The 19,011-nt window shown below is 38.9% G+C and overlaps 2 protein-coding genes across 2 annotated transcripts in view; both read left to right on the forward strand.

The window, feature by feature from the left end:
* LOC119027675 overlaps positions 1-19,011 on the forward strand; it is a 125,810-nt gene that overhangs the window by 94,626 nt on the left and 12,173 nt on the right. Inside the window, exons 53-71 of the mRNA XM_037113080.1 lie at positions 1,730-1,767; positions 1,902-1,933; positions 3,015-3,108; positions 3,217-3,326; positions 3,555-3,660; positions 4,051-4,160; positions 4,300-4,370; positions 4,440-4,565; positions 4,664-4,759; positions 4,882-5,010; positions 5,106-5,231; positions 5,353-5,390; positions 5,526-5,557; positions 6,634-6,727; positions 6,836-6,945; positions 7,174-7,279; positions 7,668-7,777; positions 7,917-7,987; positions 8,057-8,182. Of these exons, the coding sequence (XP_036968975.1) occupies positions 1,730-1,767; positions 1,902-1,933; positions 3,015-3,108; positions 3,217-3,326; positions 3,555-3,660; positions 4,051-4,160; positions 4,300-4,370; positions 4,440-4,565; positions 4,664-4,759; positions 4,882-5,010; positions 5,106-5,231; positions 5,353-5,390; positions 5,526-5,557; positions 6,634-6,727; positions 6,836-6,945; positions 7,174-7,279; positions 7,668-7,777; positions 7,917-7,987; positions 8,057-8,182 (1,725 nt within the window). The remainder of the gene's footprint in view (positions 1-1,729; positions 1,768-1,901; positions 1,934-3,014; positions 3,109-3,216; positions 3,327-3,554; positions 3,661-4,050; positions 4,161-4,299; positions 4,371-4,439; positions 4,566-4,663; positions 4,760-4,881; positions 5,011-5,105; positions 5,232-5,352; positions 5,391-5,525; positions 5,558-6,633; positions 6,728-6,835; positions 6,946-7,173; positions 7,280-7,667; positions 7,778-7,916; positions 7,988-8,056; positions 8,183-19,011) is intronic.
* LOC119027699 (ubiquitin carboxyl-terminal hydrolase 47-like) lies at positions 14,327-16,587 on the forward strand. Its single transcript, XM_037113121.1, has 4 exons — positions 14,327-15,525; positions 15,656-15,725; positions 16,205-16,310; positions 16,452-16,587. The coding sequence occupies exons 1-4, from the start codon at positions 15,460-15,462 to the stop codon at positions 16,462-16,464; spliced, it is 255 nt and encodes an 84-aa protein (XP_036969016.1). The 5' UTR covers positions 14,327-15,459; the 3' UTR covers positions 16,465-16,587.

The raw sequence follows: 19,011 nt of genomic DNA on the forward strand, positions 1-19,011 counted from the left end.
GGTTCTCTTCATGACCACTGAGATCCACCACAGGTTGGAATCAGCTGTTTTTATCTGAAACAAATATAAGTAGAAGGAGGACAATTTGGATGTGGACACAACATTATGTCAGATATTACAGTTTTTTCAATTGCACACACAAGAAAATGGAATCATGCACACAAGTCTGGAAACTTGCACCTCATGTATCTCACCACTTATCTCACTTTGCTCAGCTGAATAACACTGGCCTCAAAGTGCTACACCCTGGTTACAGAACAATGTTGTTCTCACTCACCTCTCACCTGTTCAAACTCGATCGGCAAAACATTTCAATCACCATTCAGTGCATAAAAGAGCTGTGTGCTCATTTATAGTTATACAGAACTCCATCGCTGAGCATGTTAAAGCAGTCACTACTCACCGAGAAACTGTTCTGTCTCTAAAGGTTGGATCCACAAAGACAAACAGATCTACAACTGAGAGAAATCTTTGAAGGCCTGAAGGAAAGAACATGTGGAACACAAAACATCACAACAACATTTGGGATTCAAAATGGTAAGATGGACAAAAATAAATAAGAAAAATCATTCAGACTTCAAGGGGCGATTGAGAGGAAAGTCTTTTATCAACAGTGAATTAAAAATGTTTTCATAAAATTAATATATCAGATTCAAATGAATGTTTCCTTCTGCAGTTTATCAACAATGTGATGCAGCTGAATGCCTGGAGAAGATTTTACATCAGATCAGCACAGAGGCCTCTGAGGTGAGAACTTGTAAAATCTTACAGGTGAACTAAAGAGAACGCTGTGTTGTAAGTGACATTTTCATGCAGGTTTTCCGAGGACAACTGAGAGACACAACAAAGTGCTTCAAAGATCACATCATCAATGAAGAGACAGAAACATTCTGGACTCTCCCTCTGTCACTGAAAGATGGTCGTTATTCAGCCTACAGTGTGGTGAGCAGACAGAGTTCACAGTTGTAATTTAGTGTTTATATGTGATGTGAGCATGCTGAGCTAATATGTCATTTACCACAACATGTGTGTTCCCACAGGAGAGCAGCTTTAAGAGGACTTTCCAAACAAAAACATACTATAGTGGCAACATGATGTACTGCAACGACTGTAAACAGAAAACAGGAGCAACAAGTGTGAGTTTTGACCTGAAAATGAAAACGCAAAGAATATCCAGGTCAATTTTAATACTGGAATATAATTAGAATATTCTGTGTTAAAGGATATAGTGTGTGATGATGTCTGTTGTGTTATTCAGAGATGTGAGATGGTGGAAGCTCCTCAGATCTTGATTCTTCACCTCAAGAGATTTGACTCTGACTACAGCACCAGGTCACATTTCAAATCAGACCGCTGTGTGGAAGTGCCATGTGAATTACAGCTGGAGGCAAGAGAAAGTTATTTTTATCTGTGATTTTCATTTGAATGGTCTTAATTGCTTTTAAAATCATTTCATGTCCCTGACTGTGTTCTTCATTGCAGACCAAGACATACAAACTGTATGGGATGGTGAATCACATGGGCAGTATGAGAGGTGGACATTACACAGCCACCGTCCTGTCTGAGGACAACACCTGGTATGAGTTTGATGATTATCGTGTCAGGGAGGTGAGAAAGATTTAACTTAATCTGTTCCATTAAGATGTTACACATTTAAAACACACCAACAGAAAGATCAACATTAAAAAGACATTTGCTGACACTGGTTTGCTTTTGTTAAATCATGCAGGTTAAAGAACAGCAGTTTGCAAAAGCCCGGACATTCAGGTATGTTTAATTTTTTACATTTTTGGTTTTACAAATAATAATTTGGGATTTAATTATCAGTAAGTGTTCACCACATGTTGTCACCATATTGTTTGTCTGTGCAAATAATAACTTCAGAAATGATTGTTCATCAGCTCCAGGACTGTCTATCTCCTCATGTACAGAGGTAGGACTGCAAAATACAGAAAGTATTAATCTAGGTGTCATATTAACATATGATTGTGAAACATGTTTTTTCTATTAAACTTAAAGCTACAGACTTGAATTTGTCCTGTAAAATGAGACAGAATGAAACTAATTCAATTGAAGAGACAACAACAGAGAGGGAGGGACGAGGAGGTAATAAGAATCAGTTCATTTCTCAGTGGTCTGTATGTTCACCATGGAAGTCTGTCAGTGAAGATATTGTTCCTGCAGAGCTGAAAGGACCCAAAGAACACAAAAGAAATAGTGAAGGAAACACTGATGATGAAGAAACAACACAGTCAGAGTGCAGAGGATGATGGACAGATGGGAAAAAGATAGGAAGGAAGAAAGACTTCAGGCAGGAAGAGAGGAGGGTGATGAAGAAAATGTAGAGACTGACACATCAATTAATAATCATACAACAGTGAGTGAAGTGAAAAGACGTGGAGGTGAGGAGGTACAGGAAAATGAAAACAGTGCAAACTTCAACAACACAAATGAGAAATCTGTGAAAGTTGAATAATTGAAAAAAAAAGACAGAACAAAATAAATTAAAGACTAAACCCACTCCTATTGGGTTTGGGTGCTATTACAGAAGACACACACACACACACACACACACACACACACGCAAACGCACACACACACACACACACACACACACACACACACACACACACACACACAGGAAAAACAAAGTTCCCTTAAACCTTTGAGAAATAATTAAATAAAAACTAATAAACACTCTAGCTTTTAGTGTTCAAAGAGGTTAAATTATGAAAAAGTAAAGTTTGATTCAATCAGATTTTGGTTTTGCTCAGAAATGTTGTTCAATAATGACAATAATTCATTTTTGTTGAACATCACGTGCATCTGCTGCACAAAGGACACAATGCATGGAGCATTATTTTGTTCTCAGATGAAAAGTTAGAGTTATATACTGTTAATATTCAACGGAATATGAAAGTGGTTTTGCCAATGATAGGCTACATATTAGATTATGTGATTCATTACAAATGGCTGGTGATGGTGTGATGACTCTGTGTTTTCTGTCTTTTCAGTGGCTCAGACACAGAGACGTCATGATGACCCAAACAATCAGGGGGCCTCACATTCCCTCAACAGAGACCTGAAAGCTCCAGAGATGCAAGACAGGTTTGAGACTGCTGTTTTCATCTGTAGCAGATATAAGCTGATAAATATAATGCAAAACACATTATGTCAAGTACTAACAGGAAACTTTATATCATAAAATGACTGCAGAATCAGAACTACAGAACGAGATACTTCTGTAAATGTTGGAAAACAGCTGAAAGACTCCAGTGAACAACGTGTGGGTGAAGAGACGAAGACAAAGAAGGAGAAACAAAGAGGTAAAAAGAAGAACATGTGTCCTCCTGTCTAATTTACACTGAGAGAATCAGTGTGTGTCTATGGCAGCATACAAAACTGACCACTTTCCCTAAGTCTGTGTGTGATTTATCTTATATTCCATCATTAGACACGTTATGGAAAAATACACTGATGAGCCAAACTAAGTTTACAAACAGCACGAAAGTATTAACAGTGTAATGACACTGTGTGTGTTTCTGTCTTCTAAGTGACTCCACCACAGAGACGTCATCATGGCCTGATCAATCAGGGAGCCACATGTTACCTCAACAGTGTCCTGCAGGTTCTCTTCATGACCACTGAGATCCACCACAGGTTGGAATCAGCTGTTTTTATCTGAAACAAATATAAGTAGAAGAAGGACAATTTGGATGTGGACACAACATTATGTCAAATATTACAGTTTTTTTCAATTGCACACACAAGAAAATCATGCACACAAGTCTGGAAACTTGCACCTCATGTATCTCACCACTTATCTCACTTTGCTCACCTGAATAACACTGGCCTCAAAGTGCTACACCCTGGTTACAGAACAATGTTGTTCTCACTCACCTCTCACCTGTTCAAACTCGATCGGCAAAACATTTCAATCACCATTCAGTGCATAAAAGAGCTGTGTGCTCATTTATAGTTATACAGAACTCCATCGCTGAGCATGTTAAAGCAGTCACTACTCACCGAGAAACTGTTCTGTCTCTAAAGGTTGGATCCACAAAGACAAACAGATCAACAACTGAGAGAAATCTTTGAAGGCCTGAAGGAAAGAACATGTGGAACACAAAACATCACAACAACATTTGGGATTCAAAATGGTAAGATGGACAAAAATAAATAAGAAAAATCATTCAGAGAGCAAGGGGCGATTGAGAGGAAAGTCTTTTATCAACAGTGAATTAAAAATGTTTTCATAAAATTAATATATCAGATTCAACTGAATGTTTCCTTCTGCAGTTTATCAACAATGTGATGCAGCTGAATGCCTGGAGAAGATTTTACATCAGATCAGCACAGAGGCCTCTGAGGTGAGAACTTGTAAAATCTTACAGGTGAACTAAAGAGAACGCTGTGTTGTAAGTGACATTTTCATGCAGGTTTTCCGAGGACAACTGAGAGACACAACAAAGTGCTTCAAAGATCACATCATCAATGAAGAGACAGAAACATTCTGGACTCTCCCTCTGTCACTGAAAGATGGTCGTTATTCAGCCTACAGTGTGGTGAGCAGACAGAGTTCACAGTTGTGGTTGAGTGTCTATATGTGATGTGAGCATGCTGAGCTAATATGTCATTTACCACAACATGTGTGTTCCCACAGGAGAGCAGCTTTAAGAGGACTTTCCAAATGAAAACATACTATAGTGACAACATGATGTACTGCAACGACTGTAAACAGAAAACAGGAGCAACAAGTGTGAGTTTTGACCTGAAAATTAAAACACAAAGAATATCCAGGTCAATTTTAATACTGGAATATAATTAAAATATTCTGTGTTAAAGGATATAGTGTGTGATGATGTCTGTTGTGTTATTCAGAGATGTGAGATGGTGGAAGCTCCTCAGATCTTGATTCTTCACCTCAAGAGATTTGACTCTGACTACAGCACCAGGTCACATTTCAAATCAGACCGCTGTGTGGAAGTGCCATGTGAATTACAGCTGGAGGCAAGAGAAAGTTATTTTTATCTGTGATTTTCATTTGAATGGTCTTAATTGCTTTTAAAATCATTTCATGTCCCTGACTGTGTTCTTCATTGTAGGACAAGACATACAAACTGTATGGGATGGTGAATCACAAAGACAGTATAAGAGGTGGACATTACACAGCCACCGTCCTGTCTGAGGACAACACCTGGTATGAGTGTGATAATACTCGTGTCAGGGAGGTGAGAAAGATTTAACTTAATCTGTTCCATTAAGATGTTACACATTTAAAACACACCAACAGAAAGATCAACATTAAAAAGACATTTGCTGACATTGGTTTGCTTTTGTTAAATCATGCAGGTTAAAGAACAGCAGTTTGCAAAAGCCCGGACATTCAGGTATGTTTAATTTTTTTAAATTTTTGGTTTTACAAATAATAATTTGGGATTTAATTATCCGTAAGTGTTCACCACATGTTGTCACAATATTGTTTGTCTGTGCAAATAATAACTTCAGAAATGATTGTTCATCAGCTCCAGGACTGTCTATCTCCTCATATACAGAGGTAGGACTGCAAAATACAGAAAGTATTAATCTAGGTGTCATATTAACATATGATTGTGAAACATGTTTTTTCGATTGAACTTAAAGCTACAGACTTGAATTTGTCCTGTAAAATGAGACAGAATGAAACTAATTCAATTGAAGAGACAACGACAGAGAGGGAGGGACGAGGAGGTAATAAGAATCAGTTCATTTCTCAGTGGTCTGTATGTTCACCATGGAAGTCTGTCAGTGAAGATATTGTTCCTGCAGAGCTGAAAGGACCCAAAGAACACAAAAGAAATAGTGAAGGAAACACTGATGATGAAGAAACAACACAGTCAGAGTGCAGAGGATGATGGACAGATGGGAAAAAGATAGGAAGGAAGAAAGACTTCAGGCAGGAAGAGAGGAGGGTGATGAAGAAAATGTAGAGACTGACACATCAATTAATAATTATACAACAGTGAGTGAAGTGAAAAGACGTGGAGGTGAGGAGGTACAGGAAAATGAAAACAGTACAAACTTCAACAACACAAATGAGAAATCTGTGAAAGTTGAATAATTGAAAAAAAAAAGACAGAACAAAATAAATTAAAGACTAAACCCACTCCTATTGGGTTTGGGTGCTATTACAGAAGACACACACACACACACACACACACACACGCAAACGCACACACACACACACACACACACACACACACACACACACACACACACAGGAAAAACAAAGTTCCCTTAAACCTTTGAGAAATAATTAAATAAAAACTAATAAACACTCTAGCTTTTAGTGTTCAAAGAGGTTAAATTATGAAAAAGTAAAGTTTGATTCAATCAGATTTTGGTTTTGCTTAGAAATGTTGTTCAATAATGACAATAATTCATTTTTGTTGAACATCACGTGCATCTGCTGCACAAAGGACACAATGCATGGAGCATTATTTTGTTCTCAGATGAAAAGTTAGAGTTATATACTGTTAATATTCAACGGAATATGAAAGTGGTTTTGCCAATGATAGGCTACATATTAGATTATGTGATTCATTATAAATGGCTGGTGATGGTGTGATGACTCTGTGTTTTCTGTCTTTTCAGTGGCTCAGACACAGAGACGTCATGATGACCCAAACAATCAGGGGGCCTCACATTCCCTCAACAGAGACCTGAAAGCTCCAGAGATGCAAGACAGGTTTGAGACTGCTGTTTTCATCTGTAGCAGATATAAGCTGATAAATATAATGCAAAACACATTATGTCAAGTACTAACAGGAAACTTTATATCATAAAATGACTGCAGAATCAGAACTACAGAACGAGATACTTCTGTAAATGTTGGAAAACAGCTGAAAGACTCCAGTGAACAACGTGTGGGTGAAGAGACGAAGACAAAGAAGGAGAAACAAAGAGGTAAAAAGAAGAACATGTGTCCTCCTGTCTAATTTACACTGAGAGAATCAGTGTGTGTCTATGGCAGCATACAAAACTGACCACTTTCCCTAAGTCTGTGTGTGATTTATCTTATATTCCATCATTAGACACGTTATGGAAAAATACACTGATGAGCCAAACTAAGTTTACAAACAGCACGAACGTATTAACAGTGTAATGACACTGTGTGTGTTTCTGTCTTCTAAGTGACTCCACCACAGAGACGTCATCATGGCCTGATCAATCAGGGAGCCACATGTTACCTCAACAGTGTCCTGCAGGTTCTCTTCATGACCACTGAGATCCACCACAGGTTGGAATCAGCTGTTTTTATCTGAAACAAATATAAGTAGAAGAAGGACAATTTGGATGTGGACACAACATTATGTCAAATATTACAGTTTTTTTCAATTGCACACAAGAAAATCATGCACACAAGTCTGGAAACTTGCACCTCATGTATCTCACCACTTATCTCACTTTGCTCAGCTGAATAACACTGGCCTCAAAGTGCTACACCCTGGTTACAGAACAATGTTGTTCTCACTCACCTCTCACCTGTTCAAACTCGATCGGCAAAACATTTCAATCACCATTCAGTGCATAAAAGAGCTGTGTGCTCATTTATAGTTATACAGAACTCCATCGCTGAGCATGTTAAAGCAGTCACTACTCACCGAGAAACTGTTCTGTCTCTAAAGGTTGGATCCACAAAGACAAACAGATCTACAACTGAGAGAAATCTTTGAAGGCCTGAAGGAAGGAACATGTGGAACACAAAACATCACAACAACATTTGGGATTCAAACTGGTAAGATGGACAAAAATAAATAAGAAAAATCATTCAGAGAGCAAGGGGCGATTGAGAGGAAAGTCTTTTATCAACAGTGAATTAAAAATGTTTTCATGAAATTAATATATCAGATTCAACTGAATGTTTCCTTCTGCAGTTTATCAACAATGTGATGCAGCTGAATGCCTGGAGAAGATTTTACATCAGATCAGCACAGAGGCCTCTGAGGTGAGAACTTGTAAAATCTTACAGGTGAACTAAAGAGAACGCTGTGTTGTAAGTGACATTTTCATGCAGGTTTTCCGAGGACAACTGAGAGACACAACAAAGTGCTTCAAAGATCACATCATCAATGAAGAGACAAAAACATTCTGGACTCTCCCTCTGTCACTGAAAGATGGTCGTTATTCAGCCTACAGTGTGGTGAGCAGACAGAGTTCACAGTTGTAATTTAGTGTCTATATGTGATGTGAGCATGCTGAGCTAATATGTCATTTACCACAACATGTGTGTTTCCACAGGAGAGCAGCTTTAAGAGGACTTTCCAAACAAAAACATACTATAGTGGCAACATGATGTACTGCAACGACTGTAAACAGAAAACAGGAGCAACAAGTGTGAGTTTTGACCTGAAAATGAAAACAGAAACAATATCCAGGTCAATTTTAATACTGGAATATAATTAAAATATTCTGTGTTAAAGGATATAGTGTGTGATGATGTTTCTTGTGTTATTCAGAGATGTGAGATGGTGGAAGCTCCTCAGATCTTGATTCTTCTCCTCAAGAGATTTGACTTTGACTACAACACCAGGTCACATTTCAAATCAGACTGCTGTGTGGAAGTGCCATGTGAATTACAGCTGGAGGCAAGAGAAAGTTATTTTATCCGTGATTTCATTTGAATGGTCTTAGTTGCTTGTAAAATCATTTCATGTCCCTGACTGTGTTCTTCGTTGCAGACCAAGACATACAAACTGTATGGGATGGTGGATCACATGGGCAGTATAAGAGGTGGACATTACACAGCCACCGTCCTGTCTGAGGACAACACCTGGTATGAGTGTAATGATTCTCATGTCAGCAAGGTGAGAAAGATTTAACTTAATCTGTTCCATTAAGATGTTACACATTTAAAACACAGCAACAGAAAGATCAACATTAACAAGACATTTGCTGACATTGGTTTGCTTTTGTCAAATCATGCAGGTTAAAGAACAGCAGTTTGCAAAAGCCCGGACATTCAGGTATGTTTAATTTTTTTTATTTCTTATTTTTTTCATATACCAATAATTATTTGGGATTCATTCATCTGTAAGTGTTCACCACATGTTGTCACCAAATTATTTTTCAATGCAAACAATAACTTCAAAATCATTGTTCATCAGATCCAGGACTGTCTATCTCCTCACATACAGAGGTAGGACTACAAAATACATAAAGGATTAATTTAGGTTTCATATTAACATATGATTGTGCAAGATGTTTTTTCTGTTCAACTTAAAGCTACAAAGTTAAATTTGTCCTGTAAAATGAGCAGGCACATGCACTCATAAGGCCCAAGGGATGCTCGAGCCCCTGCCCTTTTTGTGTGTTTTTTTAATGAATAAATACATTCCTGATGTGCAAGGGGATGTCAAAAAACAGCGGTATAAAAACACCACGGCTATCTACGCATTTCATACGTAATATGGTGTTGTGTGTGAGTGTGTGTGTGTGTGTTGAGCCTAAAGCCGCTTCTCTGTCAGTTGCGGCTCTGCTCTGTCTCTCTCTACAAACGGTCACCACTTTCAAATTAGCAGAGCTGAAAGGACCTAAAGAACCCAAAATAAATAGCAAAAGAAACACTGATGATGAAGAAACTACACAGATGGGACACAGTGCAGAGGATGATGGACAGATGAGAGAAGATACTGTTAATATTCAACAGAATATGAAAGTGGTTTTGCCAATGATAGGCTACATATTAGATTATGTGATTCATCATAAATGGCTGGTGATGGTGTGATGACTCTGTGTTTTCTGTCTTTTCAGTGGCTCAGACACAGAGACGTCATGATGACCCAAACAATCAGGGGGCCTCACATTCCCTCAACAGAGACCTGAAAGATCCAGAGATGCAAGACAGGTTTGAGACTGCTGTTTTCATCTGTAGCAGATATAAGTTGATGACTGAAATGTAAAACACGTGATGTCAAGTACTAACAGGAAACTTTATATCATAAAATGACTGCAGAATCAGAACTACAGAACAAGATACTTCTGTAAATGTTGGAAAACAGCTGAAAGACTCCAGTGAACAACGTGTGGGTGAAGAGACGAAGACAAAGAAGGAGAAACAAAGAGGTAAAAAGAAGAACACGTGTCCTCCTGTCTAATTTACACTGAGAGAATCAGTGTGTGTCTATGGCAGCATACAAAACTGACCACTTTCCCTAAGTCTGTGTGTGATTTATCTTATATTCCATCATTAGACACGTTATGGAAAAATACACTGATGAGCCAAACTAAGTTTACAAACAGCACGAAAGTATTAACAGTGTAATGACACTGTGTGTGTTTCTGTCTTCTAAGTGACTCCACCACAGAGACGTCATCATGGCCTGATCAATCAGGGAGCCACATGTTACCTCAACAGTGTCCTGCAGGTTCTCTTCATGACCACTGAGATCCACCACAGGTTGGAATCAGCTGTTTTTATCTGTACAAGTAGAAGGAGATCAGTTCAAATGTTAAATGTTTCCATGAACACTGTATAATAAGATGATTCATTTGAATGTATAAGGGTGTTTCAAATGTACAAAACTCTGTTGCTGAGCAGATCAAAGCAGTAAACAGTCAGTGTTCACTGAGAAGCTGCTGTCTTCCTAAAGGTTGGATCCACAAACAGATCGAGAGCTGAGACAAATCTTTACTGACCTGAAGACAAAAACATGTAGAACAGGAAACATCACAAGGAGTCTGAAGATTGAAAATGGTAAGTTGGACAGTCATAAGGTGCTGAGAAGAAAATGAATATATCAGATTCAGTTTAATGTTTCCTTCTGCAGTTCATGAACAACGTGATGCAGCTGAATGTCTTCAGGAGATTTTACATCATATCAGTCCAGAGGCCTCTGAGGTGAGCACTTATTAAATCTACTATGTTATTTACAGGAGAACAAATCCCAATGCTGTGTTGGAAATTAATTGTTTTTTTCTCAAGGTTTTCCGAGGACAGATGAGAGAGACAACAAAATGCTCCAAAGATCACATCATCAATGAAGAGACAAATCCATTCTGGACTCTCCCTCTGTCACTGAAAGATTCCCGTTATTCAACCTACAGTGTGGTGAGCAGACACAGTTCTGGTTTTGTGTTTTTATGTGATGTGAGCATGCTGAGCTAATATGTAATTCATTACAACATTATTTTTCCACAGGAGAGCAGCTTTAAGAGGATTTTTCTGGAAGCAACATACACTGGAAATAAGGGGTTCTGTAAAAAATGTGACCAAAACAGTCAAACAACAAGTGTGAGTTTCGACCTCATAATAAAAACACAGACTGTAGTCAGATCCAATTTCATATTGGAATCGAATGATAACCTTGTGTTTTAGTTTTCTGAGACTGAAGGATATAGTGTTTAATAACATTTCTTGTGTTATTCAGAGATGTGAGATGGTGAAAGCTCCTCAGATCTTGATTCTTCTCCTCAAGCGATTTCCCTTTGACTACAACACCTTCTCACTTTTCAAATCAGACCGCTGTGTGGAAGTGCCATGTGAATTACAGTCGGAGGCAAGGAAAAGTTATTTTAATATGTGATTTCTTGAGGTGGTCTTAATTGCATGTAAAATCATTTCATGTCCCTGACTGTGTTCTTCATTGCAGAAGAAGACATACAAACTGTATGGGATGGTGAATCACATGGGCAGTATAAGAGGTGGACATTTCTCAGCCACCGTCCTGTCTGAGGACAACACCTGGTATGAGTGTAATGATTCTCATGTCAGCGAGGTGAGAAAGATTTAACTTAATCTGTTCCATCAAGACGTTAAAGATTTAAAACACAGCAACAGAAAGATCAACATTAAAAAGACATTTGCTGACATTAGTTTGCTTTTGTTGAACTGTGCAGGTTAAACACCAGCTGTTTGCAGAGGACGGGACTTTCAGGTATGATTATAAGAATGTTTTTTTGATTTTACCAAAAATAATTTGGGATTTATTTATCTGTATGTGTTCACCACATGTTGTCCCCATATTGTTTTTCTATGCAAATAATAACTTCAAAATGATTGTTCATCAGCTCCAGGACTGTCTACCTCCTCATGTACAGAGGTAGGACTGCAAAAATACATAAAGGATTCATTTAGTTGTCAAACTAACATATGATTACTAAATACATGTTTTCTCTGTAATTTGAAGCTACAGAGTCGGAGATGTCCTGTAAGACGAGATAGAGTGGAGAAGATGAGGTACAGATTAAAAACGGCTATGAGGTATTTAACCATCAGACTGCTGAAGAAGAGGAGGATAAGAACGACAAGACTGAAGGGTTGAAGGAAGCCAAGTCAAAAGCGGTGGAAGTTAAGAGGCCGAGGTAAATGAAGACAGTACAAACGCCAACAACCCACGAGAAAAGCTCAAATGAGAACTCTGTAAATGCTGAAGTGACAAAAACAGACGCAAAAAGAGGAAAAAGAATCAAATACATGAATCAAGCCCCCCTCCCTCTGGGTCTGTGGAGGTCAGGAGAGGGAGCAGGATATACAGTACCAGCCAAAAGTTTGGAAACACCTTCTCACTCAATGTTTTTTCTTTATTTCTTATTATTTTCTACTTAGCAGATTCATACTGAAGACATCAAAACGATGAAAGAACACACGTGGAATCACGTCGTAAACAAAAAGTGTTATATATTTTACCTGGAATGGGTTTTCAAAATTAATTAGGTGTGCTTTCTCAAGAGTTAATTTGTTGAATTTCTTGACTTCTTCTTGTGTTTGAGATCATGAGATATATGAGAGCACATTTACACAATGGTGAAACTGAAACCAGGGAGCATCGGATGAAGAAAAAGCGCCACAGGCTCTCACCATACCACAATGAGACCAATCCTTCTTTCCTGATTTAAGGAAACTAAAGTTACAAGGCACAAGTGAATGTGTGTTCATTCACCTCCAGCACTATGACACCTGGTGCATTCAGTCATTTGGGCTGATAGGATATCAACTGTGTAATCAAGATGTGGATAGTGTTCATGTAACCACACCTCTAGAAAGTCTAACAGCAGATCTAAGTGCCGTATCGAAGGCAACTGGACTTGTTTCGGTATCATCAAGACGTTTCACCTCTCATCCAGGAGGATTCCTCAGTTATAACTAAACGGAGAGTTGGCAGGCTTTTAAACTCTGCGTGGGAGTGTCCTTTCAGAGTCGTTAAGGACACGTCCGTGGGTCATTGGTCCAACCGGCCTTCACCTGGGCTGCTAAGGCTAGGTGAGCCCAGGTGTAAATGTAACTCAGCACATCACTGTAGGTGGGTGACAGCAGATAAATAATGTTCCAAAAGTACAACTTTGTCAACATGAGTCTATTCAAGGCATGAACTGGATCGGAACAAACACAATGGGTATATTGGATATAGGAATGGACTTTGGGTTGATTCAAATATGCAAACAGAACCATGTTGAAAACGAAGGCAATAGGCCTTTTCCATCATTGTTGTGATGTGATTAACACCCAGCTAGGTGAACTTTCATACATTTTAAAATAACGGCTGCAAATGTTTTGTCAAGTTTTTTTTTTTTTCCTGTGATCAGACATGCTTCTTTGTTGTGTCTTCTTTGATTTTGTGTGATGCTTATGTTTTATTTCAGAGAGTGTAGCTCATCAATTTGATTTGATATTGTGTGATATTCGCTTTAATGCTACGAAAGTAAATAAAAAAATTGAAACCAAGCCGCTCCTGTTTTCATTTGAGGGCAACGTTGTGCCAATTTAGTTTTTCCTACAACAATGTGAGAAGTGTAAATTCAACAGCCACTACTAAAATCAGCCACTATGATAGACGTATAATAGCCGACTGTGTGCAAAGAAGAAAAATAATCTTTATTTATCACACCTGATAGAACTACTCTGCTCATTTGCAGGCTGAGTGTGAAGGTATTTCCCTAAAGTTACTGTGGAAATGTGGTCTACATGAACATGTAATCTAACTTGAATGTTTCATATAAAATGTTTAAATATAAACCCTTGTAATTCACAGCCTGTATACACTGCAGTAAAATGAAGAAACTGCTACGAAATAAAGCAAAACCAGTGCAAAATGATGTTGCTGCTGCGTGAGCACATGGATGGAGGAAAAATAACTTAGGGTAGCCTGTAACAAATCCTTACAGGCTCGCTTAAATGTATTGCAAACAAATAAAAATTGCAATTATTCAACCCATTACTGTGGCACATGGTACAGCCAATCTTTTTTTTTTTTTCTTTTTTTTTTATCAGTCATATACTTAAATGATATCATGAGTCATGTTCAGTTTCTAAGTTCAGACATTGGTTTGACTGTGTCATGCCGTTTTTCATTTGTTTACATGTGAAATAAGATTTTGCTTCGACTGCCTTAGAAGTTTGCACAGGAGCAGGATAAGTGTCAAATGTGCACCATGTAAAAACGAAACTGTCTCCTTGGTTGCCTCACACCTTTAACCACGTTTCATACTGAAACTAACGCAGCAGTACCCAGAGGAGATTACAGGATGCGCAAAACGCAGAGAGAAACAGGCGTGTTCAGCGGTGAATACCGGTGGCAAACGGGAGGATGTCACATGAGTTCAAAGACGTTTCCCAGCCACAGCTACGTTTCCTGAACACACAGTCCTTTCTTCTGTGAAGAACCAACGGAAAGCCCCCGTGAGAAACGTCATCAGAAACCCCCTTGCTGTCTCTAGGTCTTGGTGTTCTCTGACAGAGACCTGCGCTTCTACATTTCGTCCATGCTGCGCTCGTTTGACCGTTGAGAGAAAATCCAGGCAGACAGAGCTCCATCAGACCTTCTACACGGTGCACCAACATTTTATTCGAGTGTACGTGTTTCTCTGGTTCACCTGCGCTCAGGCAGCTCAGTGATGTTCGGCGTGGACGGTTCTGCTGCACAGTAGTTATAGTTTTCTATAACACTCTTGACCGCGCTCACACACACAAAATACACACAGGTACACACAACACACACAACATAAGAGGAAAACACTTGATTGCTTTAAGTGCTGCAGCGTGCTCTGTGCCTACTTACAGAAAGTCACGTGATTTCACCAGAAAACGAAAGAGGAAGAACCTGCAACTGTAATACATGGATATGTTTATGGTGTGTGTGTGTGTGTGTGTGTGTGTGTGTGTGTGTGTGTGTGTGTGTGTGTGTGTGTTTTAACGTCTCAAGTTGTTACCAGCAGTATACCTTAATAAAGACAATCAACTTGTCAGTACACGATGATAGTCTCACTGATTAAAGAAAGAAAGAAAGAAAGAAAGAAAGAAAGAAAGAAAGCGCAAAATTCCCTGATGTGTGTGCGCGCGCGTGCATGTGTGGCAGCTGACAGCCTCCGGTGGAACAAGCGGAAGTTAGACTTGTGTTCAGTCGGCGGCTCTTCAGGTTATCCATTTCAGCTTCGCACAGTGTAACATCGCTAAGTTGGAAGTACCTCCATGCATGGAAGGAAATGCCTAAATCCAAGAGCAGACGAGATGATCGGAAGACAAAGGCAGGAAAGAAGAGGGGAGGAAAGGTAATCAAGAAGAGGGTTGAGTCTATTGATCACTTTTCAATGTTGCCTACATTTCTTTGAACCGATTTTGGTATTTTTTTTTTTTTTTTTCCAAATCCAAGGCAGTAGAATCTTTGTTTTTGTTGATCAGGAGGTGAATCAGTGGAACACAGGTGAAAGCAGGGACACATGGAGAGGACAGCTGGGACAGAGCGATTATGGTGAGGAAAAGACGTGAATGGACTGAAAGGATAACAAGGTCAGCTCTCGGGGTAGAGGGGAGGAGGGGAATGTACTGTATGATATGAGACTGATTCATTGTGAAGTCGTGATGGAGATCGAACCTCTGGGATGCTGACTTGATAGCTTCTGGTCACTGATGAGAGCAAGCCATTGATGTAGAATAGCTGATTAGGTATGTACGTATGTGTGCGACTCTACAGAAAACATACAAACAGACATAAATTACAGTATTACTGCTGAGCAACGTGCAGTTTGATATATACATCATGGCAAGAATGAACAATTCTGTTGGCAGCAGTGCCCTCATGTGACCACATAGCGTAACTGCAGGCGAAAAACCGCAAAAATATTATCACATTTATTATTGTTGCCAATGATTGGCTACATATTAAATTATCTGATTCATTATAAATGGCTGGTGATGGTGTGATGACTCTGTGTTTCTCTGTCCTTTAAGTGACTCCACCACAGAGACGTCATCATGGCCTGATCAATCAGGGAGCCACATGTTACCTCAACAGTGTCCTGCAGGTTCTCTTCATGACCACTGAGATCCACCACAGGTTGGAATCAGCTGTTTTTATCTGAAGGAGTACATGGAGATCAATACGAATGTTAAATGTTTCCATGAACACTATATAATAAGATGAGTCATTTGAATGTATAAGGGTGTTTCAAATGTACAAAACTCTGTTGCTGAGCAGATCAAAGCAGTAAACAGTCAGTGTTCACTGAGAAGCTGCTGTCTTCCTAAAGGTTGGATCCACAAACAGATCGAGAGCTGAGACAAATCTTTACTGACCTGAAGACAAAAACATGTGGAACAGGAAACATCACAAGGAGTCTGAAGATTGAAAATGGTAAGTTGGACAGTCATAAGGTGCTGAGAAGAAAATGAATATATCAGATTCAGTTTAATGTTTCCTTCTGCAGTTCATGAACAACGTGATGCAGCTGAATGCCTTCAGAAGATTTTACATCATATCAGTCCAGAGGCCTCTGAGGTGAGCACTTATTAAATCTACTATGTTATTTACAGGAGAACAAATCACAATGCTGTGTTGTACATTTTTTTTTTCTCAAGGTTTTCCGAGGACAACTGATGGACACAACAAAGTGCTTCAAAGATCACATCATCAATGAAGAGACAAATCCATTCTGGACTCTCCCTCTGTCACTGAAAGACACCAGTGATACAACCTACAGTGTGGTGAGCAGACAGAGTTCACAGTTGTAGTTTAGTGTTTATATGTGATGTGAGCATGCTGAGCTAACATGTCATTTATTACAACATGTGTGTTTCCACAGGAGAGCAGCTTTAAGAGGACTTTCCAGACAAAAACTTACTCTAGTGGCAACATGATGTACTGCAACGACTGTAAACAGAAAACAGGAGCAACAAGTGTGAGTTTTGACCTGAAAATTAAAACACAAAGAATATCCAGGTCAATTTTAATACTGGAATCAAATTAAAATAACCAGTGTTAAAGGATATAGTGTGTGATGATGTTTCTTGTGTTATTCAGAGATGTGAGATGGTGGAAGCTCCTCAGATCTTGATTCTTCTCCTCAAGAGATTTGACTTTGACTACAACACCAGGTCACATTTCAAATCAGACCGCTGTGTGGAAGTGCCATGTGAATTACAGCTGGAGGCAAGAGAAAGTTATTTTATCTGTGATGATCTGTGATTTATTTGAATGGTCTTATTTATTTATAAAATCCTGACTGTGTTCTTCGTTGCAGACCAAGACATACAAACTGTATGGGATGGTGAATCACATGGGCAGTATAAGAGGTGGACATTACACAGCCACCGTCCTGTCTGAGGACAACACCTGGTATAGGTGTAATGATTCTCATGTCAGCGAGGTGAGAAAGATTTAACTTAATCTGTTCCATTAAGATGTTACACATTTAAAACACAGCAACAGAAAGATCAACATTAAAAAGACATTTGCTGACACTGGTTTGCTTTTGTTGAACTGTGCAGGTTAAACACCAGCTGTTTGCAGAGGACAGGACACTCAGGTATGTTTAAACAGGGTTTAATATTCATTTGACACATAATGATTTGGGATTTCTTTATCTGTAAGTGTTCACCACATGTTGTCCCCTTATTGTTTTTCTATGCAAATAATAACTTCAAAATGATTGTTCATCAGCTCCAGCACTGTCTACCTCCTCACGTACAGAGGTAAGACTACAGAAATACATCAAGGACTAACATAGGTGTCATATAAACACTTTTCAACACCTATATGATTGCTGAATATGTTTTTTTCTCTTCAATTTAAAGCTACAAAGTTGGAGATGTCCTGTGAGATGAGACAGAATGAAGAGGATGAGACAAGAAATGATAATGAGGTATTAAACCATCTGACTGCAGGAGAGGAGGACAACACAGAAGGAAACTCAAATGACAAGTCTGAAGGTTTGAAGTCAACAAAACCCTCTAAACGACACCTGGATGAAGAGACAGCGACAGAGAAGGAGGAACAAAGAGGTGAAAAAAAGAACACGTGTCCTACTAAACTATCATTTTATATACTTTGGTTAAAATGTTAGTTTGGTCAAAAGGATGAATGTCTTTCAAATCTGAAAATGTAACGTTTATCACAAAACAGTTCTTTGCCATCATAACGCTGACTTTCATTGTTTATTTTAACCAAAAATAATGCTCACTCCTCTGAGTTGAAAATATAAACTCTCACTGTAATTTTATTAGACCATTTTTCTGAATGAATGACTGAATGAATGACTATTCCCTCAAACCCGCAGCTGCCTAAGAAGCCCCATGTGATCACTCCACCAAGTCAGACAGACGATGCAGCTGAACGACAGGATGAAACCAGGAAAGTGGAGGACCAGAGGAAAGCTGAGGTGGAGGACACCAGAAAAGACGTAGAAATGGACAGTGATGATGAAGAGACGAGACAGATGGGACACAGTGATGTTGGTGAGGAAAAGATGTGACCAGAGATGAGATGATATAAGAGACTGAGCTTACTGAATGTTTTATTAATGGACAAGCGATGATTTAGACGTGTTAAAAAAAGGACACAATGCATGGAGCATTACTCTGCTCTCAAATACTGTTAATATGCTATGGAATATGAAAGGGCTGTTTGTCAATGACTGCTACATATTGAATGATGTGATTCATTATAAATGGCTGGTGATGGTGTGATGACTCTGTGTTTCTCTGTCCTTTAAGTGACTCCACCACAGAGACGTCATCATGGCCTGATCAATCAGGGAGCC

Source organism: Acanthopagrus latus, chromosome 10 (assembly GCF_904848185.1).
Source record: "Acanthopagrus latus isolate v.2019 chromosome 10, fAcaLat1.1, whole genome shotgun sequence".
In the NCBI taxonomy this organism is placed as follows: Eukaryota; Metazoa; Chordata; class Actinopteri; order Spariformes; family Sparidae; genus Acanthopagrus; species Acanthopagrus latus.